This window comes from Pan paniscus, chromosome 14 (assembly GCF_029289425.2).
Source record: "Pan paniscus chromosome 14, NHGRI_mPanPan1-v2.0_pri, whole genome shotgun sequence".
NCBI lineage: Eukaryota > Metazoa > Chordata > Mammalia > Primates > Hominidae > Pan > Pan paniscus.
The window spans coordinates 20,218,917-20,244,518 of record NC_073263.2 but is presented as its reverse complement, the minus strand read 5'-3'; the positions used below and the strand labels follow the sequence as shown (position 1 = coordinate 20,244,518).

The following is a 25,602-nucleotide window of genomic DNA, read 5'->3' as shown; positions in this document are numbered from 1 at the left end:
ATTTACAGTGGTGGGTAAAAGTTCTCTTAGTCATTTCTTCTTGAATTTATATATAAGTAGTGGTTTTTAAAATGGACTCAAAATGTATATACTATTCTATAACTTGTTCTTTATACTATGCTGTATTAATATAGAAATAATCTTTCCAGGACGGGCACAGTGGCTCATGCCTGTAATCCCAGCACTTTGGGAGGCCAAGGCAGGTGGATCACAAGGTCAGGAGATCGAGACCATCCTGGCTAACATGGTGAAACCCCGTCTCTACTAAAAATACAAAAAATTAGCCAGGTGTGGCGGCAGGCGCCTGTAGTCCCAGCTACTAAGGAGGCTGAGGCAGGAGAATGGCATGAACCTGGGATGCGGAGCTTGCGGTGAGCGGAGATCGGGCCACTGCACTCCAGCCTGGGTGACAGAGTGAGACTCTGTCTCAAAAAAAAAAAAAAAGAAAAGAAATAATCTTTCCAAGTCATTCAACATTCATCTTGTTATTCTTTCTTTTGAACTTTATTTTGAGACAACTGTAGATTCACATGCATTTGTAAAACATAAGAGATTCCATGTACCCTTTACCCAGTTTCCTCCAACAGTAACATCTTTCAAGTATCACAACCAGATTACTGTCTTTGATAACAGTCAAGAAACAGAATATTCCCACTATATTTCCATTCCTTTGTTTTCCTCCAACTCCCACCCCTTCTTCATCTCTCCTAACAACCATTAATCTGATCTCCAGTTCTACAATTTTATCATTTATTTAAGTGTTATATATAAAGAATAAGGTTATATATAATCTTCCAGAATTGGCTATTTTTGCACAGTATACTTCCCTTCAGATCTATCCAATTTGTTGCGTATATCAATATTCATTCCTTTTTGTTGCTGAGTAATATCCATGTTATATGTCAACTGTTACAGAAAAAGCATGTGACAAAATTCAACACTCATTCATCACAAAAACATACGAAATAAGAGACAGCTTTCTCAACATTACTGAATCGTGATTTTTTCCTTAGTTTGTTAGTATGGTGAATTACATTGATTGATTTAAAAATAATGAAGCAACCTTGCAGCCTTGGAATTAATCCTACTTGGTCATGGCGTGTAATTTTAAAAACATATTTCTGAATTTTTAAAAAACAGCTTTATAGGGAGATAACTCATATACCATACAGCTCACCCAATATAAAGTCTACAATGCAATGGTTTAGGTATAGTCACAGATTTGTGCAACAAGCACCACAATCACTTTTGAAACATTTTCATCATCCCAAAAAGAAACATAATATCCATTAGCAGACACTCCCTGGCAACCACTAATCTACTTTCTGTCTTTATAGATTTGCCTAATTTATACCTTTCATATAAACAGAATCATAAAACGTGGTCTTTTGTGACTGGCTTCTTTCATTTATCGTGTTTTCAAGGTTCATCTGTATTGTATTGGTTGGTGCAAAAGCAATTGCATTCAATGGGAAAAACCGCAATTACTTTTGCACCAACCTAACAGCACGTATCAGTACTTCATTCCTTTGTATGGCTGAATCACATCCCATATTATGGATAGACCATATATTATTTATACCTTCATTAATTGTTGCACATTTGGATTATTTCTATTTTTCGATATTATGAATAATATCACTAAGAAAATCTGTATACAAGTTGTCATGTGGACATACATATACTCTGATTACTTTTGGGTAAATATCTAGAAGTAAAATTGCTGGGTTATATGGTAAGTCTATGCTTAACCTTTTGGGGCACTTGTACGCTGTTTTACAAAGCACCATTTTATACTCCTACCATCAGCATTTAAGAGTTCCAATTTCTCCACACTCTTACCAATACTTGTTATTTTCTTTTTTATTATAGCATACTAGTAGGTGTGAAGTACTATCTCACTGCAGTTTTCAGCTGCATTTCCCTAGCAATTACTGAAGTTCAGCATCTTTTCATGTGTGTATTGGGCATCTGTGTATCTATTTTGAAGAAATATCTATTCATATCTTTTGCACATTTTTAATTGGGCTATTGGCCTTTTTATTATTGAGTTGGACATTACTTATATAGTCTAGAAATAAGTCCCCTCTCAGATACATCATTTGCAAATATTTTCTCCCATTCAGTAGGTCATTTTTTCACTCTCTGGATAGCGTCCTCTGAAGTATGTAAGTTTTTAATTTTGATAACGTCCAATTTATCTATTTTTTTCTTATGTCACTTGTGCTTTTGGTGTCATATCTACAAAACCTTTGCTTAACCGACAGTCAATGATATTTCTCTTCTTTTTCTAACAATTTTATAGTTTTAGCTCTTACATTTAGGTCTATAGTTCATTTTAGTTAATTTTTGTGTATGGTGTGAAAGAGATGTACAACTTCATTCTTTTGCAAGAGAATATCCACTTTTCCCAGCACGGTTTGTTGAAAAGACTCTCCTTTCTTCTCTTAAATTTTCCTGGCACCTCCACTGGCTATAAACGTAAGAGTTTTTTCCTTGTCTCTCAATTCCATTCCATTCATTTATGCCTCTGTCTTCACAGTGTCTTCATCAATGTTGCTTTCTAGTTTGAGTCCCAACTTTGCTTTTCTTTTTCAACACTGTTTGGGCCATTCTGGTTCCCTTCCATTTCCATATGAGTTTTAGGATCAATTTGTCACTTTCTGTAAAAATGTTGCTGGAATTTTGACAAGGGTGGCACTGAATCTGTACATCAATCTGGGGAGAACTGCCATTTTAACAATATTAAGTGCCTATCCATAAAAATACGACAGAATTTATTTAGTATCTTTATATTCTTTCCATGTTTTATGGTTTTCAGAGTTTAGGTTTTGCATTTCTTTCATTAAATTTATTCCTAATAATTTTTATGCAATTATAAATGTTAATTTCATTTTTGGGATAATTCATGGGTAGTGTATAGTGTATTTCTTCTTTTTTTCCTGAGGGGGTGCACAGTTCCTGGAGTTACTGCACTACCAGGTCAATGCATACAGCAGATGGAGCAAGGTCCTATTCAATCTCCCTGCTCCAAAAATCCATTTAACAGATTGTCCTTGGATAGCGGAAGCATCAGATATACAAATACTACACTTGATCTTAGCCACAGAGCTGAGAAGATATTAATATATTTCTGCACTACACTATTGATTTTTGTATATTGATTTTTTTTTACTCTACAACCTCATTTATTCTAACAGTTTTAAAGTTGATTCCTTAGGATTTTCTATGTACAAGATCATGTCATCTGAAAAAAGATGGTTTAAACTGTTCCTTTCTAATCTGGATGTCTTTAACTCCAGTTTTAAGTTTATTTGTTTTGCAAACTGCCAAAGATAGAATCTTCCAGTTCGATGATGAACAGAACTGGTGAAAGTGGGCCGGGTGCGGTGGCTCATGCCTGTAATCCCAGCACTTTGGGAGGCCAAGGTGGGTGGATCACCTGAGGTCAGGAGTTCAAGACCAGCCTGGCCAACACGGTGAAACCTTATGTCTACTAAAAATACAAAAAAATTAGCCGGGCATGGTGGCAGGCGCCTGTAGTCCCAGCTACTCAGGAGGCTGAGGCAGGGGAATCGCTCGAACCCAGGAGGCGGAGGTTGCAGTGAGCTGAGATTGTGCCATTGCACTCCAGCCTGGGCAACAGAGCAAGATTCCATCTCAGAAAACAAAACAAAACAAAAAACTGGTAAAAGTTGGATATCCCTATCTTGTTCCTGATCTTAGGTGCAAAGCATTCAGTCTTTTTTTTTTTTTTTGAGACTGGGTCATGCTCTGTCTCCCAGGCTGGGGTGCAGTGGCACAATTTTGGCTCACTGCAACCTCCACCTCCCAGGCTCAAGCAATTCTCCCAAATAACTGGGACTACAGTGCACATCACCATGTCTGACTAATTTTTGTATTTTTTTGTAGAGACAGAGTTTTGCCATGTTGCCCAGGCTAGCATTTAGTCTCTTTCCATTAAGTATGATGTTAGCCGTGAGTTTGTCACAGATGTACTTTATCAAATTGGGGAACTTCCTTTCTACTTGTTTCTTGTTGGACTTTTTGTTTTTAATCTTGAAAACATTTTGAATTTTGTGAAAAAATTTTCCTGGTTTCTACTGAGATGGTTGTGTAGTTTTCATCCTTCATTCTACTGATATCCTATATATTATTATTATTAATTATTATTATTGAGATGGGGTCTCACTCTGTCGCCCAGGCTGGTGTGCAGTGGCATGATCACGGCTCACTGCAGACTCAACCTCCCCAGGTTCAGGTGATCCTCCACCTCAGTTTTTGTTATTTTTAGTAGAGCCAGGGCTTCACCATGTTGCCCAGGCTGGTCTCAAAACCCCTGGGATCAAGTGATCCACCCACCTCGGTACCACAAAGTGCTAGGATTACAGGCAAGGGCCACTGCGCTTGGCCACCTGTATAATATTAATTGATTTTTACATATTAAACCAGTTTCACATTCCTGGGACAAATCCCATTTGGTCCAGATGCATAATTCTTTTTAAATTTTGTTAATATTTCAATTTGCTTTTGAGTCTATGTTCATATATTCGTATGATATTAATCTGTAGTTTTCTTTTTTTTTTTGGTACTGCCTGATTTTGGTAGTAGGGTACTTCTACATTCATAAAGGAAAGTAGGTTCTGAAAGAAATGTAGAACTGATGTTCATTCCTTTTTTTTTTTTTTCCAGTAACATCAGAGATTTCATTAAACCTGGAGGTTGAATTCATTTCGGAGTTCAATGATATGTCCAAAGAATCAGGTACTATAATCGTATAGACAACTCCTGTAATATATCCACAGTGCAAAATTATCCCCGTTTCCTGTCATTCCCTAGTGAGAAAAATCCAACTGCAGACTTGACTGCCTTCGGTGAAGGCACACGGCAAATTCTTCTGAAAAATAATACCCTTCAAGATTGACTCTTCCCGTTTTACACAGCAATTATCTCAGCTTGGGACCAAAGTATTTACAAAGCAAGCAAACAACAGACTAGCGAACAGGGACACTTCTGAAGCTGGTGATGCAGAAATCCACTGCCAAGCAGGGTGGGGGGCCAGTCACCTCTCCTGGAATGTTCCATATGTAAGCTGACACAACTTAACATCTTAAATACAGAATTCCAATCAAAAGAAAAGCAAACAAAAGACAAAAAAAAAAACAGCAGTCAAGCATAAGCAATGTTACTTCCTCTCTGAACAGGGAAGCATCTTGCTCACTGGGAGATAAAGGGTGAACCTCTTATCTGCTGCTGTCTCCTCGCAAATGCCAGCAAGAAGCTGGGTGCGGTGATGAAGAAAGATGGCAGTCATCACCAAGACCCCACAAGCCAAGCCATGGTCCCCTCCCTGAGGGCACAGTCCTTTCATGAAGCCATAAAAGACAGACCTCAGCTCAGACCTGAGCACTCAGGGTTACCTACTGGGGTCATGTAATATTCCTGATGTGATTTCTGCCAAAACCCAAACTGGTTCTTTGTTTTTTGTTTTTTTTCTGTTTGTTTGTTTTTGAGACAGAGTCTCACTCTATTGGCCAGGCTGAAGTGTAGTGGCATGATCTCGGCTCACTGCAACCTCCACCTCCTGGGTTCAAGTGATTCTTCTGCCTCAGCCTCCCAAGTAGCTAGGACTACAGGCATGTGCCACCATGCCCAGCTAATTTTTGCATCTTTTTAGTAGAGACAGATTTCACCACATTGGCCAGGCTGGTCTCTAGTGATGCACCTGCCTCAGCCTTCCGAAGGGCTGGGATTACAGGGTTGAACCACCGCACCCAGCCCTAAACTGACTCTTGACCAAAGAATCTGATTTGGCAAACCAAATCTTAGTGCAGTGTTCGCTCCTCCTCCCCTTACCCAGAACATGATTCAGATCCTAACATAAACACAAAACAGGTCAGGGAACCAAAACGCCGTGGTCTTGTCTATTATGCAAAACATTGAGATAATGTTCATGATTCATTCTGTTTTCAGCAATTGTGTCCATTTTGAAGCTTCTCTCGAAGCTTCGAAACACTGCATTGTTTCCTACTAAATACCAAAATGTGTCACACAGGCATCACCAGTGGGAATTTTGTTTTTAAACATTTAGAAATAAAACAGTTTTTGACCCATAAGCCAGTCCTAACGCATAGGGTAATGGGGATCGAGGCTAAACACACACACAACTACAAAATATTCCCTAGAAAAATGCAACATCCTCAGAAAATCAAGATCTCCCTACCAAACAACCTACCAAGTCATCACTGAAGAGGTGAAGACTCCTCTCAAAAGATAAGTGCCATAGAAATAGAGCTTGAAATACTGAACATGATTTCTCGAAGATCCTTTTTGTTACCCCAAGAGAAGTGGAGGCAGAGGAGAGAGAGAGAGCAGTTTCCCTTTCCTCTGGATCCAGCCGGATGCCAACTCTGACATGCAGGGCAGAGCACCAGGCTGCAAGAATTGGATGCTAATTGCAATCGCTTTTCACTTTGGAACCTTTGCCAGGAACTTCAAACTATTAAGGGGATGACTGGGAAACCGGATCCATCTCTGTGGCTGGGGATGTTTTTGAATGATTCTCACAGGCTCCTTGTCTGCTCAGTGACCCTGTTGGTCCTATGCGTATCTGAGCCGGGGAATTAAAATGGCCAGTCTGACGTTCTCAAGCACCGCCCTGGACACCCCCACTGCCAGCCCATGGTCTACAGCTACAGCGATCCCAGCTTTCCAGACAGGGTCCTGAATGTTATCTGGAATGCAGACACAAGTGTTTTGAGATACACCGTTTGGGGAATAATTCCACATGGAAAGGTACAACGTGGCCAAGATCTCGGCAGGGACCCGGCCCTCAGATGACAGTCTCCAGAAAGAAAGAGCATGAGACACCAGTGTCTGTTTAGGTTTGCCCAGAGCCCACAGCCGTCTGTGCTGCAGGCAACGCATCCTCCTGTGGCTCATGGGGCGCCGGGAACCCCGGTGCTTCTGATGAAGAGTTATACACCATTCCCTCGGCTGGGTTGTACATTCACTGGATGTCAGAAGTTTCTGAAACTGCTGTGGGGGCAGGGGAAGCCGTCGCAGAACAGTCTGGTCCTGTCCTCTGGACTCTACAAGTCATAGTGGTTCAAACTAAGAGTGTGGGTAGCTCTGCCAGCTGTACTGGAAGTGGTCTGTTAAGATATTGTTGCAGCCATGATAGTCCCCGTGCTGGGGGAAGAGGAGGCCATTGGTGGGGCTTCTCCAGTGGGCTCTGGTGATGTTCCTTGCTGCTCAGGTCCACTGTGGTGCCAGGAGGAGGTGCTTCCTGACTTGCTGGTTTGCATCTTACTTGGTCTTGTTGTAGAGGAAGACCCCGAGGATGGCAGTCATTATGCCCAGGACATTGGTGCTGGTGACTGGGTTGGGCAGCATGATCAGGGACACTGTGATGACCATGATTCTCTTGGTGGCATTGACAACTGAATAGCTCAGAGAGCTGATGAGGTTGAGGATGCTGAAGGCAATGACATTCTAGGCAAAGTTACAGAAGCCGCTGACAGCCAGAAGCAGGAGCATCCAGGGCCACTGTGAGACGTAGTCAAGTCGCTGCTGACCAGGAAAGCTGAGAGGTCCACCAGAACCCAGGTGGGGATCATAAAAAAACAGCGTGGCAGCCCAAGATGTTGAGCAGCGGGAGATGGTGGATCCGCAAATCTCTCAAGATCTTTTTGGAGAAAATGTTCTGAAGCAAGAAGCACAGCGTGGCGGCCTCCCCACATGTCGAAAGACAACTTGGTGACCGTGGCCATCAGGACACCGCTGATGATGGGGATGAGTGACAAGTACACCTTGTTGCTCTGCTTCTTTATAATGATCTGGGACAGGAGGACCACCCAAATGGGCATGGTGGCCTTAATGGTGTGTGCATAGGACATGGGCACCTTCCAGAAGCTGACGTGCACTGACAGGGACGCGAAGTACTTGCCGAAGGTGAGTGGCAGCACGCAGTGCGGGTAGAAGCGCAGCGGCAGCAGCAGGCCAGGCAACGGATGCAGACTGGGCCTGGGGCCTGAGATGGGCGGTGCAGGGGGCAAGCGCCAGGCGTGCAGCAGCAGCAGGAGCCCCACGTACAGTACCAGGATGTGGCACAAGGACACAGTCACCGGGAACGGGAAAGCACTCAGGATCACCTAGTTGACCACATTGCCCACTGTAGCCGCCGCCATCCTGCCCAAGTGGCTGCCCCTTCCTGCCCCTGATATAAATTCTTAATAGAATTCTCCAGTAAAACCCATCTGGGCCTAGAGATAGGTTTCTTTTTTCAGAGTTTTAAAAGCATCATTCAATGTCCTTAAGATTTATAGGGCTATTCACACTATTTTATTTATTTATTTATTTTATTTTTTGAGATGGAGTCCTGCTCTGTCACCCAGCCTGGAGTGCAGTGGCACTATCTTAGCACTCACTGCAACCTCCGCCTCCTGGGTTCAAGCAATTCTCCTGTCCCAGCCTCCTGAGTAGCTGGGACTACACGCACATGCCACCATGCCTGGCTAATTTTTGTATTTTTAGTAAAGATGAGGTTTCACCATATTGGCCAGGCTGGTCTCGAACTTTTGACCTCAGGTTATCTACCCGGCTCAGCCTCCCAAAGTGCTGGGACTACAGGCGTGAGCCACCGTGCCCAGCAAACAATGATTCTTAATGAACACTTGGACATTTCTGAATTATGAGACCCTGGATTTTAAGCATTGTTTTAGCTGGCTTTCTGGATACCACTCCAGCAGAGGAAGGAGACACTCCACCTTGCCACTGCCAGGTGAAGGTGGAAATCCAGCCCCTGCCACATGGCCTCCGTTGACACCCAGAATAGGCAGAGGGGTCCTTGTATCTGTTGGGCAGGGTGGGAGTTCTTGCTTCCCAAATAGTCCGTCCTACTAACATCATGATAGGAGGGCTTTGTTACAACTGGGTGACAGTTAAAGCCCTGACGCTCCACTAAGCCTCCTCTGACACGACCCAAGGAGAAAGGGTTGGGGGATGCTTCAGTACTGCTGGGTAGTGGTGGAATTCCAGGCTCCCCACGTGTCATCCACTGACACCAGAGGAATGGAACAGGCTTTAGGGGTTAAAGTCTTAGCTCCCCACTTGGCCTTTTCTGACACCACCCCAGTTGTACTTTTAATTCCACCCTCAATCTCCAGCGAAGGGAGAAAGGCTGCAGACTGAGTTCAATCACCAATGGCCAATGATAAAAATCAATCATGCCTACATCATGAAACCTACATATAAACCCTAAATGACACAGTTCAGAGAGTTTCCAGGTTGATGAACACACGGAGGTGCTGGGAGGGTGGTGCACCCAGAAAGTGAATAGAGGCTCTGCACTACTTCCCCCATATTCTGCCCTATGCAGCTCTTCCATTTGGTTGTCTCTGAGTTGTATCCTTTATAATAACGTGGTAAGTACAAATAAAGTATTTTCCTGAGTTTTGTGAGCTCTCCTAGAAAACTACTGACCCTGAGGAGGGGGTAGTGGGAGCCTTCCATTCATAGCAGGTCAGTCAGGAGTTCAGGAGGCCCAGGCTTACAGGCTTACAACTGGCATCTGTAGTGAGGAACAGGGTAGTAGTCTTGTGGGACTAAGCCCTTGGTGTCCAGGGAGATGGATAATTGGTTGTTGGTGTGAGAAAAACCACACATTTGGTGTCAGAAGTGTTGTAAGTAGAAACAAGTTGTAGTACCATATTAGAGGAAGGAAGAAATGAAATAAATAGAATTTTGTCTCTGAGAGCTGATCCTTAATTGTGAGGCAGGATAAAAAAACATAAAGACGTCATTTTTGAAATAAAGGTAAGATAAACAAAGTTCCAATAATGTACCAAATGCAGAGGGAAACAACTGACAGAATAACTGAGATTGAGTAATTGAGATTAGCACGAGCACTGAGATTATTCTGAATGAGAAAAGAGAACCAGTAAGTACAAAAATGGTGAAATAATAGCACTATTCAAGAAATATATTGAATATAACAAGTTCTGTAAGAAACAGAATGCACATTCAACCCTTTTATAAAAATTAAAACTAAATTATTTTAAGTTTCAAATATTAAGTATCTTAATACTAAACATTAAATATTTTAAATAATGTAATTAATAACTACGTTATTAAGTTTAAAATATTACCTTTCACGTTCCATTTGCCTGAGGTGATCATTTTTTATAGCTTCAGTTACTAAGTTAGTATGAGGATCATCCTGGTAAAATAAAATGGAAGAAAAAAAGAATAATTCAGAAGTAAACAGCAAGAACTTAATTTTTGTTTTGTTTTGTTTTGAGATACAGCCTCACTCTATTGCCCAGGCTGCAGTGCAGTGGCATGATCATGGCTCACTGCAGCCTCCACCTCCCTGGGCTCAGGTGATCCTCCCACCTCAGCCTCCCAAGTAGCTGGGACTACAGGGGCATGCCATGATGCCTGGCTAATTTTTGTATTTTTTGTAGAGATGAGGTTTCACCATTTTGCCCAGGCTGGTCTTCAATTCCTTGGCTCAAGCAATTTGCTCACCTCAGCCTTTCAAAGTGTTGGGACTATAGGCATAAGCCATCACGTCCAGCCACGAACTTGAATTTCCAATAAGCCTCCCCACTAACTAGTTTTAAAAAAGGGAGAGTAAATTAATCCTTCTATTTTCCCTTATGTAAATTAGAACTTTCTTTTTTCATATTTCTGATTACCAATCACATTCTCCATTGAACTAACCTATTCTAAGAAGCTGATAAAAGGATCAGGATGGAAAGATTAGGACCAAGTACACAGAAGCTGGGGTTGTTAGTACAAATATGTAATACTTTAATTCTAAACTCAAATATAAATGCTTCAATCATCAATTACTTAGTATGATCCATATCTCTACTCCCCATTAAAAACACAGATGATTTTACAACATATATTATTTTTTCTCAATATGAAAATAATATATAATAATTAACATTTGCCCAGCACTTAACTATCTTTCACATACATTTTTTTTTGTTTGGTTAGTTTTGTTTTGAGACAGAGTCTTGCTCTGTTGCCCAGACTGGAGCACTGTGGCATGATCATGGGTCACTGCAGTCTCAACTTCTGGGCTCAAGCCATCTTCCCACTCAGCTTCTCGAGTAGGTGGGACTACAGACATGTGCCACCACGCCTGGCTAATATATATTTTTTTTATTTGTTATTTTACTTTTGAGACAAGGTCTCACTCTGTCATCCAGGCTGGAGAGCAATGTTGTGATCACAACTCACTAAACCCTTGACCTCCCCGGGCTTAGATGATCCTCCCACCTCAGCCTCCAGAGTAGCTGGGACTACAGGTGCACACCACCAGGCTGGCTAATTTTTTATTTTTTTGAGACAAGGTCTTACTCTGTCACCCAAGCTAGTGTGCAGGGGTGTGATCACGGCTCACTGCAGCCTTGACCTCCTCGGGCTCAGGTGATCCTCCCACCTCAGCCTCCCAAGTAGCTGGGACTACAGATGTGCAACATCAAGCCTGGCTAATTTTCGTATTTTTTTGTAGAGATGGAGTTTCGCCATGTTGCGCAGGCTGATCTTGAACTCTCAGGCTCAAGCAATCCTCCCACCTCGGCCTCCCAAAGTGCTGGGATTACAGGTGTGAGCCACTGTGCCCAGCTGCCAGGTACTATTTTAAGCATTTCACATGCATTAACTCATTTAATCCTCACCTATAATCCTCACCTTAACCCTGTAAGATAGGTTATAATAGTTAATCCCATTACATATATAAAAGAACTGAGACACAGGGAGAGTAAGAGCTGAGTAGGAGAGCCAAGGCATCTGGCTTCAGAGCCTATACTCTTTACCCACTATGCTACAGTACTCTGATAATCTTTTTTTTTTTTTTTGAGATGGAGTTTTGCTCTTGTCACCCAGGCTGGAGTGAATAGTGTGATCTTAGCTCCTGCAACCTCCACCTTCCGGGTTCAAGTGATTCTCCTGCCTCAGCCTCCCTAGTAACTGGGATTACAGGCACCCACCACCATGCCCAGCTAATATAATCTATTAAGAAAATCTATTAAAAGTTCAACTCTGTGAAATTGAAAATGTACCATTTTTATCTACAAATAGAGGCAATTTCATATGGTTTTCCTTAAACTAATATACAGTATGCCAATATTTTATTTGTAAAAATCTGGAAAATATTTCAAAAGCATTCACAATCTCATAGCTCAGAAACTACTGTTTTATATTGGTGTCAATTCTTCCAGTTTACGTTCATGTATAAGTGTGCATAGCTGTATGTTTTCACTTAACATTATATAATATTTCCCTAGGTGTTTGAAAATATGACTTTTGATAACTGCATTATGTTCCACTCTATAAGTAAGGATAAGGAATTTATTTCACTTTTTTTTTTTTCAAGACAGAGTCTTGCTCTGTCACCCAGGATGGAGTGCAGTGGTGCAATCTCAGATCACTGCAACCTCCACCTCCCAAGTTCAAGCAATTCTCCTGCCTCAGCCTCCCAAGTAGCTGGGATTACTGGCGTCCACCACCATACCCAGCTAATTTTTGTATTTTCGGTAGAGACAGCGTTTCGCCCTGTTGGTCAGGCTGGTCTCAAACTACTGACCTCGCAATCTGCCCACCTCAGCCTCCCAAAGTGCTGGAATTACAGGTGTGAGCCACTGCGCCCAGCCTTCGCTCTTGATATATTTATACACAGTTGAGGTTCCCTCTGCTCCACAATGGCTCTTAATAGGTGAAATAAGGATTTGGAGGTTTCTTGGTCAAGATATTACCCTTGGCCAGGCTCACACCTGTAATCCCAGCACTTTGGAAAGTGGAGGCAGGTGGATCACATGAGGCCAGGAGTTCAAGACCAGCCTGGGCAACATGGCAAAACCCCTTCTCTACTAAAAATAAAAAACTTAGCTGGGCATGGTGGCGCATGCCTGTAATCCCAGCTACTCAGGAGGCTGAGGCATGAGAATTGCCAGAGCCTGGGAGGCAGAGATTGCAGTGAGCTGAGACTGCACCACTGCACTCCAGCCTGGAAGGCAGGCTGTCTCAAAAAAAAAAAAAAAAAAAAGATATTATGCTTAATGAATGACATGGAATCTTATTTTTAATGATTTTTTTACTAAAATTGTGCAGTCTGTTTTAACCATAATCTCTACCCCATTTCAATAGAGTCTCATTCTCAACCCAATTTAAATAAAAAATGAAATACATCAATAATAAAACACATTGATACAGGCCTGGGAAAAACCCAAGAAGTCATCTATTCCGGCTTTCTCATTCTGAAAACAGAAAAGCACAGATAAGTGGGAAGTGGCTACAGAAATGTCTTTTTCATACTCACACTTGGTGAAATATATTTATCTTCATCAATTTCTAATGGAACAGTAATCAATTTTTGGAATGCCTTCTTCATTTTTTCTCGGTCTCCAACAGCAAAATAACAGATAGTTAGGTTGTAGCCTGCCTTCAGATTTGGTGCCATGCTCATTATGTGCTCATATGAATTAATAGCATCTGAATACTGACCAGCCTGAATAAATGTAACTCCAATATTCTGCATTATTTTAATCCTAAAAGAAAAAGACATGGATTAGCTTTAAAATTCTGAACTCTTTAGTATGGCATTCAAACCATTCACAAATAGTTTTCTTTTTTCCTCTCCCACTTTACTTCGTTTTTGTTTTGTTAAAGCTTTATTGATAAAAGCTTTATATAAATACCATAAAATTCACTCATTTTAAGTATATGATTCGATAATTATTGCTGTATTTATATAGTTGTGGAACTATAACCACATCCTTATTTTAATTCATTTCCATTACCCTAAAAATAAAACCTGTGCTCATTAACAGTCATTCCCCATTCTTATTCCCAGCCCTAGGTAACCATTAGTCTTTTTTTTTTTTTCAGACAGGGTCTCTCTCTGTTGCTCAGGCTGGAATGCAGTGGCATGATGTCTGCTCACTGGAACCTCCGCCTCCTGGGTTCAAGCAATTCTCCCACCTCAGCCTCCTGAATAGCTGGGATTATAGGCACATGCCACCACGCCGGGCTAATTTTTGTATGTTTAGTAGAGACGGGGTTTCACCATACTGGTCAGGCTGGTCTGGAACTCCTGACTTCAGGTGATTCGCCCGCCTCGGCCTCCCAAAGTGCTGGGATTACAGGCATGAGGCACCGTGCCCGGCCCATTAGTCTATTTTCTGTCTCTCTGTCTCTTCTAGGCATTGTTCATAAATGGAGTCATACAATTTGTGATATTTTGTCTTGCTTCTTTCACTTGGCATAATTTTTTGAGATTCTTCCATTTTGTAGCATGTATCAGTACTTCATTCCTTTTTTTGTCAAATAGCATTTCATAGTATGAATACATACCATATTTTATTTATACATTGCCTACTTGGTAGACATTTGTCTTGTTTCTACTTTTTGGCTATTATGAATAATTGTTGTGAATGTTTGTGTAAAAGCCTTTGTGACAATCTATATTTTCATTTCTCTTGGGTATATACCTAAAAGCAGAATTGCTGGTCACATGGTAAATTTGTGTTTAACTTTTTCAGCTAACTGCCTGTTTTCCGAAGTAGCTGCACCATTTGACATCTCAGTGAATGAGGTTTCTAATTTCTCTAAATACTCACCAAAACTTATTGTTTCTTTGATTGGAGCCATTCTAATGGATGTGATCCCACCTTATTTCTAAACACTCCTCAATATAATCCCTCTATTTCAACTCAATTAGTTTATTCATAATTCTCTGATCAGATCATAAAGACTATTATTTCCCTGACTGGTCTCAGGTGTTGCCTTTTTCTCAGATGTTATCCCTTCTCTCCTCCTAAAGAGTCAATATCAAGTATGCCTCCTTCATAAAGCCTTTCTTGATCATTCTTGTTCTCAATAATGATTTCTTCCACTGAATTATTATAGCACCCATTGTCTTGATTATTGATTATGAAGCACTTAATATATGTTACTCAATACAATTTTTTTTCTAAAATGCTCAAATTCTTGGTCTCACCTGGCTTAAAAGTACTTCAAGGGCATTGTGTTCTGTAAGTTAGATAATATTTGCTAATGATAATGAGATATTATGTAAAATTCAAAAACGAATGATCTTAAAAGATGGTATTGCAAATAAATTAACTTTCACAAAGAAACTGTACTGTGCCTAGGGGAAATTATGATCAGTAAATATCCTGGAAACTTCCTATGTCCCCATAGTTATCACTAGACCATAAGAGAACTTACTGTTTCTGCTCCTGAATATTATAATAGAAAATATCCCAGCTTCCCCCTCTTCTAAGACTCAGAAGTAATCCTTTTCTTTATTTCATTCTCAAGCTACAGCAAGAACGTAAGGGGAGCTTAATTTCTAGCCTTGTATTGATATGTTCTGGAGGACTGCTATTATGATTTTGTGTCCGCATTAAGTTATATCAGGGTAGTAATGGCCTTCAGGGTTAACCCCTTTATTGGTCACTTAGTTTTATTTCATATGATCATATACAATGCTTTAACCTTTAACTTGTCATTATAAAAATGTGTACAAGTAGTAAGAAGGGAACAGATCAAAATACTACATGTATAAATCTCATGTACAAACACTTCGAAATGTTCAACCCACTGAAAACAGGTCAGAAGAGTTATCTTGTTTCAGAAAAACACTTAAATTTTACAATTATTATCTATTGTTATAAACTTACCTCATTTGCTTATTGACACTTGGAACTTGGTCTAATGCCATTCGGTAGAATTTAATGGCTTTGGAATAATTTCTTTGCTTTAAATAGATATTTCCCATATTCATTTTCAATATTCCTAATTTAAAAAAATTTAATGAATGTATAATACTCTCATTTTTCCACTCTTTGATATTTTAGATGACTTTTAATTCATATTCTCTGAAGCATTTCTCAGTTATGAAGTCTCAGATATTATCTAAAATTCTAACTTTAAAACAGTTATACCTTTCAAACTTACCTCCTGTGAAGAAATGGAACTTAAGACAGATTCCTGAAACTATGGCTAGAAAACAACTGATTTACATTATTGTGCTTTACATTATTGTGCGTTCTTCTAAGAAAACATGGAACTTAAAGACATTTAAAAGACTCAAGAATGCCACATACATTTTAATAATATTAAAGGAAACGACATTCTGATAAACATTAATACTGCTACCAAAAAATTACACAATATAAATGCTAAATATAAACTATAATCTCTTGGGGATAAATTTATATAAGGAAAAGCACATTCTATGAGGATGCCATGGCTCATTCTACTTGTGATAACAGGATACTATTAGGCAATATACCTCATACTAACTATATTTCTTCATCTGTAAGGATTTTTATATAAATAGTATGTTTAAGCAGGATACCCCTATCATAAATACTGATTTGTTTAGAGTATAGATCATTTCATTTTAAGGAAGCATAAAATGAAGAGACATAAATTAACACTACGAAAGAATTACATCTATTGGAAAAACTGATTATGTACACCTACCTGCATTGCTAAACATCTTATTTTTCACTATAACTTGATAAGTGTTAAGTGCTTCGGCATACATTTCATTAAGTGAATACTGACTGGCCAAATTGAACAGAACCTAAGGAAGAAAATATAGAAAAGACACATAAGACCACTTTAGGCCCCTTTCACCTATAATCTTTCTAGAGATTAAAATCCTATAACAAAGTTAGCTACTTATATCAAGATACTCAGCCAATTATGAAATTAAGTAAACAAAAGAATTATCTTGCATTACAAATGAACATTAAGAAAAGAAGAGCTGTCCTCTAAATTTCACCTTAATTTTCTATGTATTCTATTTAATTTAGTAGTATTTGCCATCTATTAATCTCTGGAGGACCTACAAAGAATAAATGTGTATCATTAATGCTGCTGGTGATCAAAGAAATAAGCAAGATCGTGAACTAAATATAAATTAAACGTGGAAATATCTTAAACCTTAAAGTCTATCAGAAGAATCTGTATAGTAAGCTCTATATACTAAATTACAATTTAAGTAATTAATTTATAGTAAATTATGTTCCTAAAGGTAAAAAATGATCATCATAAATTATCCCTGAAAGATTTCATGGAATCGTAGAATATCAGCTATAAACAGTAAGCATCTAACATTTCAAAATTTCAAACGCCCTTTTTTTCCTATGTGTTTAGTATATGAAACCTTTACCCACTGAAAATACACCCTTTTAAACAGAAGTGCAAACATTATGGAGGTGTCTTTTCAGAATTAAATAAATGTTGCTAGAAATTAGAGGCATTAGTTTTTTTTCCCCACTACCCTCATAGAACATTATTTTATATGCCTAAAGTTCTTGAAAATCACTGACCGAAAAGTCTACATTACAATCTCATCAAAATAACCACCTTGATAGAGCATTAAAATTAGTGCTCTTCAAGAAATAGAGCCATTGCATGGTAGGTTTGCAGGTACTTAACTAAGTTATCAAAAAAAAAAATATATATATATATATATATATTTGAGACGGAGTCTCACTCTGTCGCCCAGGCTCTGGAGTGCAGTGGCAAGATCTCGGCTCGCCGCAAGCTACACCTCCTGGGTTCATGCCATTCTCCTGCTTCAGCCTCCCAAGTAGCTGGGACTACAGGTGCCCGCCACCACACCCGGCTAATTTTTTGCATTTTTAGTAGAGATGGGGTTTCACCATGTTAGCCAGGATGGTCTCGATCTCCTGACCTTGTGATCTGCCCACCTCGGCCTCCCAAAGTGCTGGGATTACAGGCGTGAGCCACCGCGCCCGGCTACATATTTTTTAACAAATAGAGACGAGGTCTCACTATGTTGCCCAGGCTGGTCGCAAACTTCTGAACTCACTCAGTAATCCTCCCACCTTGACCTCCCAAGGTGTTAGGATTACAGGCGTGAGTCACTGCACCCAGCCTAAAATAACTAGTTAAATAACTAAATAAAAGAGCTCTTTGCACAAAACAAAGACAAGAGTGTTTTATGAACTAAAGATTATTATTAATCTAATTGTGAGCACCTGAAGACCAGTAAGATTTTAAAAATAAAAGAAAAAAGACTCTGGAACCCATTAACCCTAGTCAAAATTTTATTTAAAAATTGTGTTATATTTCAATACTTACTGAGTAAGTTAAATCCAAATTGATATTTTCTGGAGTTGTAACTTGTTCTCGCTGTCTCACCAGGACTCTCTCTTTTCTTCCTGCATCTTTTGCCTTTTCTAAGGCCTGAAATCAGATTTATACCTTGTAACTTCCTTTGAGTGTTCATCAACTTTTATGCATTTGAGAAATATCTACATGAAGGTTGGATGAATTCATTTTCTATCCTCAGATTCCTCAAGACACCCCTGTGTGCTCTTACCAGAAACTTCCCTTGGAAAGGGACTTTTTGTTTTTTAGAATGACAAAAAAAGCCCCAGTTCTATGAGTAATAAAAGCAGCTTTTTAAAGTGAACATTTCTTTCTAATGGTATTCATTAATCCAATAACTCACAGAAATTATATTTATATGATATGACAATCAAAGTAACATGAACAAAGCAAATTAAAAGAAAAGATTGATATTTAAAAAGCAAAGTTAGATTCCCAAAAAGCAAACTAATTTTTTAGTTTACTTAGGAAAAAATATTTGATAGTAGAGAGACTTCAAGAAGAAAACAGCCCTTAGTACTGTGTGTGGCTCATGGTAGCTACACCTTTCAGCAGCATATTGCTATCTAATCCAATAGTCCACCAGGCTGCCAAGTTAAGTATACCAATACATTAGAATTTTTTTCCCTACTGAAAAGACCAATGTCAAAAATTACAAAACCAGCCAATTATTCTGACATTCAAATTTATGAAACTGAGTTACAATTCCTGGTTCTCAAAATAATTGCTTCTTATCCTAAGACCAGTCAACGGCAAACAAAAATATTTGTCTATACATACGGTGTATGTATAAAAGCAGACATACATCTATAAATGCTTCATAATTTTGAATCTTGTTTATGAACTTACCAATTTTAAGTCTCCACAACTATTGGCAATACAGCTTTCTTCTACCAACTCATTTACTTCCTTCTCTAATTGCTTTATTTTTTCCTCTGGGCTATTAAAGACAAAAGCAGGTACAATTTAAATCATTCAACCTCTAAAAATCTATACTAAAATTTATTTTATTTTATTTTACAGACAAGGTCTTACTTGGTTGCCGAGGACGGGGTGCAGTGGCACAATCATAGCTCACTGCAGCCTGTAGTCTTGACTCCTGGGCTCAGGTCATCTCCTCCCACCTCAGCCTCTCAAGTAGCTAGGACTACAGGTGCATGCCATCATACATGAATAATTTTGTTTTTGTTTTTTGTAGTGACAGAGTCTCCTCATCTTGCCCAGGGAGGCTGGTCTTAAACTCCAGGCCTCAAGCGATCCTCCCTCCTCAGCCTCCCAAAGTGCTGGGATCACAGGTGTGAGCCACAACACCCAGCCTAATTTACTTTCAACACTGAACGATGTGCATTTAAACTTTAAGAATAGTTATAGATAAGACAAATGTATACATGGTATTAAAGAGCAAATGTAGTACTGTTTTTAACAACTACATCATGTAATTATTCATAATAGTAAAATAATAACAACAGTCAAGATAGGTAACATGGCCAGGCGTGGTGGCTCCTGCCTGTAATCCCAGCACTTTGGGAGGCTGAGGCAGGTAGATCACTTGAGGTCAGGAGTTTGAGACCAGCATGGCCAACATGGTGAAACCCTGCCTCTACTAAAAATACAAAAATTAGCCGGGTGTTGGGGCAGGCACCTATAATCCCAGCTACTTGGGAGGCTGAGGCAGGAGAATATTGCTTGAACCTGGGAGGCAGAGGTTGCAGTGAGTGATATTGCGCCACTGCACTCCATACTCCAGCCTGGGTGACAGAGCAAGACTCTGCCTCAAAAAAAAAATAAAAATAAAAATAAACGACAGGTTCTTGCTATGTTGCCCAGGCTAGAGTGCAGTGGCTATTTACAGGCACAATCATAATGCACTACGGCTTGAACTCTTGGGCTTAAGCGATCTTTCTGCCTCAGCCTCCTGAGTAGTTGACACTATAGGCGTGCACCACCATGCCTGGCCATAGAGAAAGTTTCTAATGAGGTGAAGAAGTTTAAAAATCCTGGCTCTATTAATAGCAAATCAAGTATTCCCAAATCAGTTACCTTTCAAAATAACAGTAATGTTGTTTTGCTACCACTTTCTTTTGGCAAAATACAACAATACTCTGAATACACATCAATGCCTAAATAAAATTTTACTACGGCTATATCAGAATAGATAGTAGTTCTCTTAATTCTCTACAAATGGACTTTATAAAAGTATATAGAAATAAATTGAGCAGCATAACTTTTTCTATAAAATTATATTCTTTGAGGAAACCTGGGACTAAGACTACAAAGTTTATTAGTTTATAAAGATCTGTAAAATTCTAACTGAGCAGTAAGCATAATAGATGGTAGTTTTATGAAGGTTACATGAAGTATAGAATTCTATTTTCTAGTTGTCTGAAACACTTGAATGTATGTCTTAAATGTTGCTTACAGATTTTATTATTAAATTCAAAATATCAACATAGAATTTTAAACTTAAAAATCTGTAAGAGAACTTTATGAAGACACTGAAAGTAACTTACCCTGTCCCTATCAAATGCAAAAAAAATGCAATCTATATTCAGGCACTGTTGGCTACCTACCCACACAGAGCCTGCCACCCGCCCTTCTTCTTTGCATGCAGAATCTAAGCAAGTCAAGAGAATCTCATTCTCTTTGCCAAGTGTTTGGTTCAGCCACGAGCATTTGATGCATTCCACACTGAGAAATGAAGGCATATCTGCTTCAGGTAGAGGGCTGCTAGAAAGATCTTCTTGGCTTTTTAAGAGACCTAAGACTAGGAACATTCTGCCTCTAGACTTTATCAGTTACATGGAGATTTTGAACTCTCAACACTCTCTTGGCATCATAATGATCGGCAGGCGCTTGGGGAAAGCCAAGGGAAACAAAGAGAAGCTGGACCAGGGATGATGTTACTGAGCAGTTAAATTAACCATCCCCAGAACTTCCCTTCCTCCAGACTTCCTATTATGTGAGATAATAAATTTTCTTGTTAATTATGTATATGTCTTTTTTTTTTTAAGTCTTTCTTTGAGACAGGGTCTCGCTCTGTCACCCAGGCTGTGGTGCAGTGGTATGATTACAGCTCACTGCAGCCACCACCTCCTGGGCTCAAGCCATCCTCCCACCTCAGCCTTCTGAGTAGCTGGAGCTACAGGTGTGTGCCACCATACCCAGCTAATTTTTTAATTTTTTTGTAGAGACGGGGTCTCGCTATGTTGCCCAGGCTAGTCTTGAACTCCTGGGCTCAAGTGATCCTCTCACCTTGGCCTCCCAAAAGGCTGAGATTATAGGCATGAGCCACCACACCCGGCCTGTGGCCTTACTTTTTTTTAAACATGTTTTCTGTTATTAGCAGCCAAAAGGACCATGAATGACATAATATTTAAATAAAAAATGCTTTTATTAGCTAATGTGCTGTCATTAATTAAGATAAAAAATAACGTGATTTTCTATAGAGGTTCCTTGCTAGTCAAAAATGGAAATTACGTAATTTACACGAAAGCCTAAATACTGGGTTTAAGAATTACAATTTAAATAAAAAAAAGAAACAAAAAAAAAGAATTACAATTTAAAAACATATATTCTATAGAAGCAAAACAGTATAGTGATTAATTCCAGTTCTAGTTCCAGAGCCCAAGCTCTGGAACTAGAAAAACTGGGTTTGAATCTAAGCCTTGTCATTTAGTAGCCTTAGAAAGTTAAGATAGCTGGGCTTCAGCTCCCCTCTTTATAAACTAGTGAGAGTAATAGCTCTGTTTTCATAGGGAAAGTACTTGGAAAAGTGCCTGGCACACAGCAAGGACTCAGTTAATGTTAGCTTTTATTACTATTTGTAAAATGTATACATCAAGGTACTTGGATACCAGCAGATGTATATAATTAAATGTATACCATAGCTTTTTGGCTACTGTCTAGCCACTAGCACAAAATTAAGTTTGTTCTATAAAAAATTAAATTTCTCAATAATATGACAAATTAATTTCATGTGTTCTCTTAATTTTTTCCCTTGAAATGTCCTCTCAAGATAATCATATCTTACAACATTTACAACCCCATTTGGCTGTCAGGAGACTCAATACTGGCCCTGATAAAAAATTAGACCATAACTTCAAGTCATATAATATCACAATAAAATTGCACAGAATACATACGGCTATTCTTAATTTTGTTAGTTCTGGCAACTAGGGATGATTTTTTTGTTTACTACTCTGCTGACACAAACTTTTTAAAGATTAAGAATTATGTAATTCTTATGGAATTCACATAATTATGTAATTCTTATGGAATTCACATAATTATGTAATTCTTATGGAATTCACATAATTATGTAATTCTTATGGAATTCACATAATTATGTAATTCTTATGGAATTCACATAATTATGTAATTATGTGAGCTGGTGTGGTGGCTCATGCCTGTAATGCCAACACTTTGGGAGGCTGAGGTCGGCAGATCATTTGAGATTGGGAGTTCGAGACCAGCCTAGCCAGCATGGCAAAACCCCATCTCTACCAAAAATACAAAAATTATCTGGATGTAGTCGCAGGCACCTGTAATCCCAGCTACTCAGGAGGCTAAGACAGAAGAATCGCTTGAACCTGGGAGATGAAGGTTGCAGTGAGCCAAGATCGCATCACTGCACTCCAGCCTGGGCAAGAGTGAGATATCATCTCAAAAAAAAAAAATTGTGTATTTGGAAAATAAAAATTTAAAATATGCAGCAACAACAACAAACAACAACATAAGGACTTACATACCTATCTTTTTTCTTGGCTTCCAAAGGGGAAGCAGGGCCCCTTGACTGACTAAGGGGGTCAAATGCAGAGCCTGAGACACAATTCAAGAATTAATATTCAATTTGTAACTCAGCAAAATCGAAGAATATATGAAAATATAAAACCTCGCATAAGCTATTTCATTTACCTCTTTATTAAATGGTTTCAATTATCTATTTATTAAATGGAGATAACATTGTGTCTACATAAACATTTCATATACTGGGAAATTGGTAAGATTTTTAACACACATAAAGGTATGTAAATAATACATGTGTTAAACTTAAAAACAAAAATAAGATATTCTCAGCATTTACTTTCTCTTCCACAGTGATCTATCTCTATTATCAACTCTAAATTATCAGTCACATGTCTTATAACCTGCTATTGGCTTTTTAATTTTCCTTATTGGCATACTAAACATTAATTTTTGTTATAATTTTATTTTTAAATTATCATTTAACTTTCTACATATTATTTCAATGCATTTTGACAAATTACACCATGGTTTAATTACCACCCCAACAGATATGCAGAAAGGTTTTCATCATCCTTTTCCTTTCTTAATGGTACCTAAAATATCAGTGCATCTTATAATCAATGGCATTGTTAGATTTTATTTAAAATGACAGTAATATTTATATCACAAAATGATAAAAGATTAAAAGATCCAAAAAAGATTATTAGTAGAGACAGTGTAACAAACCTCTCAAAGCTGCTTTGGTAAAACCAGCTGCTCTCACTGCTGTCATGGGTCTAGTAACTCCATCCTTTAAAGAGAATGGGAATCATTTATTCTTAAATAAGATCTATCTCCTATGTACAGTTCTGCACATTACACACACCTTAATATAGCCCTATTTTAAAAAATGCTGATTTTCGATCACTATATGTTTACTCCTTACTTCTACCTCCTCATGTATCAATCATGTCCTCTCTCCCCTTTACAATTTCAATTCTTTGATGTAATTGGGCTATAGTTTTAAAAAAAATTAATCAGCTTATTATTAGCCAGCTACTCTCTTACTTTTGGTTGGTCTCTTACATGCCTATGAGAGAAACCACCGAAATTGTTGTAAATGGTAACAGGAAAAATGGGCCCCAGAATACATCATATAAGCAATTATCAGTTCTATGTCCACACCCCAATGGGAATTCATTTGATACCTGAGTAAATAAATCTAAAGAGACTTCGCCTTCAAAGATTTACAACAGTGTATGTAGACTTTAGCCCACAATTTAAAGAATCTGGGTCACTATATAAGTAATATCTTCTTTAATATTTTAAAATAATATAATAAAGTAAAAAAACTTTGGTAGTAAATTCCAAGTCACAAGAAAGGCACAAAATGAACATGCATCCAATAGAGATACCTGAATAGCCCCTGTCATTGGTCTTCCTATTGATGATGCCAGAGATGTCTTGGACTAGTAAACAGAAAAGTTAAGTTAAAAAGATTCCTAAAAATATCTGCCTTAAATGTTTAAACCAAGTTATAGAAGTTTTCTTCATTCTATCGGCAAATAAACAAACATAATTTATTCCTTGTACCTCCTGGGCGTATAGGGTAAAACCATAAAACTATAAAACAGGGAGCAGCAAACTACAACCCATGGTCTTTGTAAATAAAGTTTTACTGGAACATAGCCATGCCCCATTCCTTTGCACATTGCCTGTGGCTGCTTTTGCTTTACAAATGCAGAGTTGGATAGTAGCAACAGAGAACATATGATCTGCAAAGCCTAAAATATCTAGCCCTTCATGGAAAAAGTTTGCTCTTTTTCTGAAACACCACCAAAAATCAAATTTATGAGTAATACACACTCAGGCTAACTAATAAAAGCATGTTTCATATGACACACGTTTATATTATGTACAAGGCTACTTTCTTCACTCATATAAAGGAACATTATAAAGGCAAGTGCCCTGGACCTCTAGGTTCTGAAGATATTTTTTTGACTAAGAAAAGCTATTCCACCTAATTCTTCCATTTTTCTCATTCCTGTTATTTCATATAAGCTAAAACATCCAAATTACAGGTAATTTGAACAAGATTAAAAAGTTTATAACTTTTATAGAGTTTGATGTATCTTTCCTCCAAAGGCTTCTAATATAAGACCCAAATACACACTTCTGAAACACTTTTCTTACATTTTATATTTGTTAATTAGTAAATGTTTCCCAATTATATACACTATTACATTTATATAAAATCTAACTTCACATAAAATATATGAATGGAATACACGAGACTTGGTTGTATCATGTAGAAAATGAAAGGAAGTCAACGAACACAGGGTTTACAAATGGAAAAAGGTAATAAAATATTTTCCAATACTTACAAATCAAAATGACTAAAATATTCAAATTTATTAATCACACTAGACTTGTATAATGTTTGTAAGTATCCAAAATAGAAAATATATTTGGATTATGACCTAAGATATAATAAAATTATTCAGAACTGCCTAAAGTGAACTATTGTATGAGAAAAAGCATCTTAATATTTTCAGCTTACAAAAACCTACCCCATATCCAGTAGCTATAGGTCTAGTAACTGCCGTGCTTGATATTTTAGCAGTTATCTTGGGGAGGAAAAAGAACATAGTTAACAGGATTCAGACTGAGCTATATAATAGAAAACTGGAAAAGAAATAGAAAATATAG

The 25,602-nt window shown here is 38.4% G+C and overlaps 1 protein-coding gene and 2 pseudogenes across 28 annotated transcripts in view; all 3 read right to left on the bottom strand.

Moving 5' to 3' along the window:
- The window catches only part of IFT88 (intraflagellar transport 88), a 124,648-nt gene that overhangs the window by 76,382 nt on the left and 22,664 nt on the right, over positions 1 to 25,602 (bottom strand). For 18 of the 28 annotated variants that reach the window (XM_034936405.2, XM_003833018.5, XM_024925288.4 and 15 more), the window contains 10 exons: positions 25,464 to 25,520; positions 24,309 to 24,362; positions 23,641 to 23,704; positions 22,917 to 22,986; positions 19,018 to 19,108; positions 18,139 to 18,243; positions 16,507 to 16,609; positions 15,699 to 15,813; positions 13,334 to 13,562; positions 10,149 to 10,219 (listed from right to left, as the gene is read on the bottom strand). In XM_034936405.2, the coding sequence (XP_034792296.1) occupies positions 10,149 to 10,219; positions 13,334 to 13,562; positions 15,699 to 15,813; positions 16,507 to 16,609; positions 18,139 to 18,243; positions 19,018 to 19,108; positions 22,917 to 22,986; positions 23,641 to 23,704; positions 24,309 to 24,326 (866 nt within the window). In that variant the 5' untranslated portion in view covers positions 24,327 to 24,362; positions 25,464 to 25,520. The remainder of the gene's footprint in view (positions 1 to 10,148; positions 10,220 to 13,333; positions 13,563 to 15,698; positions 15,814 to 16,506; positions 16,610 to 18,138; positions 18,244 to 19,017; positions 19,109 to 22,916; positions 22,987 to 23,640; positions 23,705 to 24,308; positions 24,363 to 25,463; positions 25,521 to 25,602) is intronic. The other 10 variants (XM_057299631.2, XM_057299633.2, XM_034936396.3 and 7 more) reach the window with 3 other exon arrangements.
- On the bottom strand, positions 477 to 9,986 carry LOC129393702 (solute carrier family 35 member E1-like; annotated as a pseudogene).
- Positions 2,946 to 3,123, bottom strand: LOC112436944 (U2 spliceosomal RNA; annotated as a pseudogene).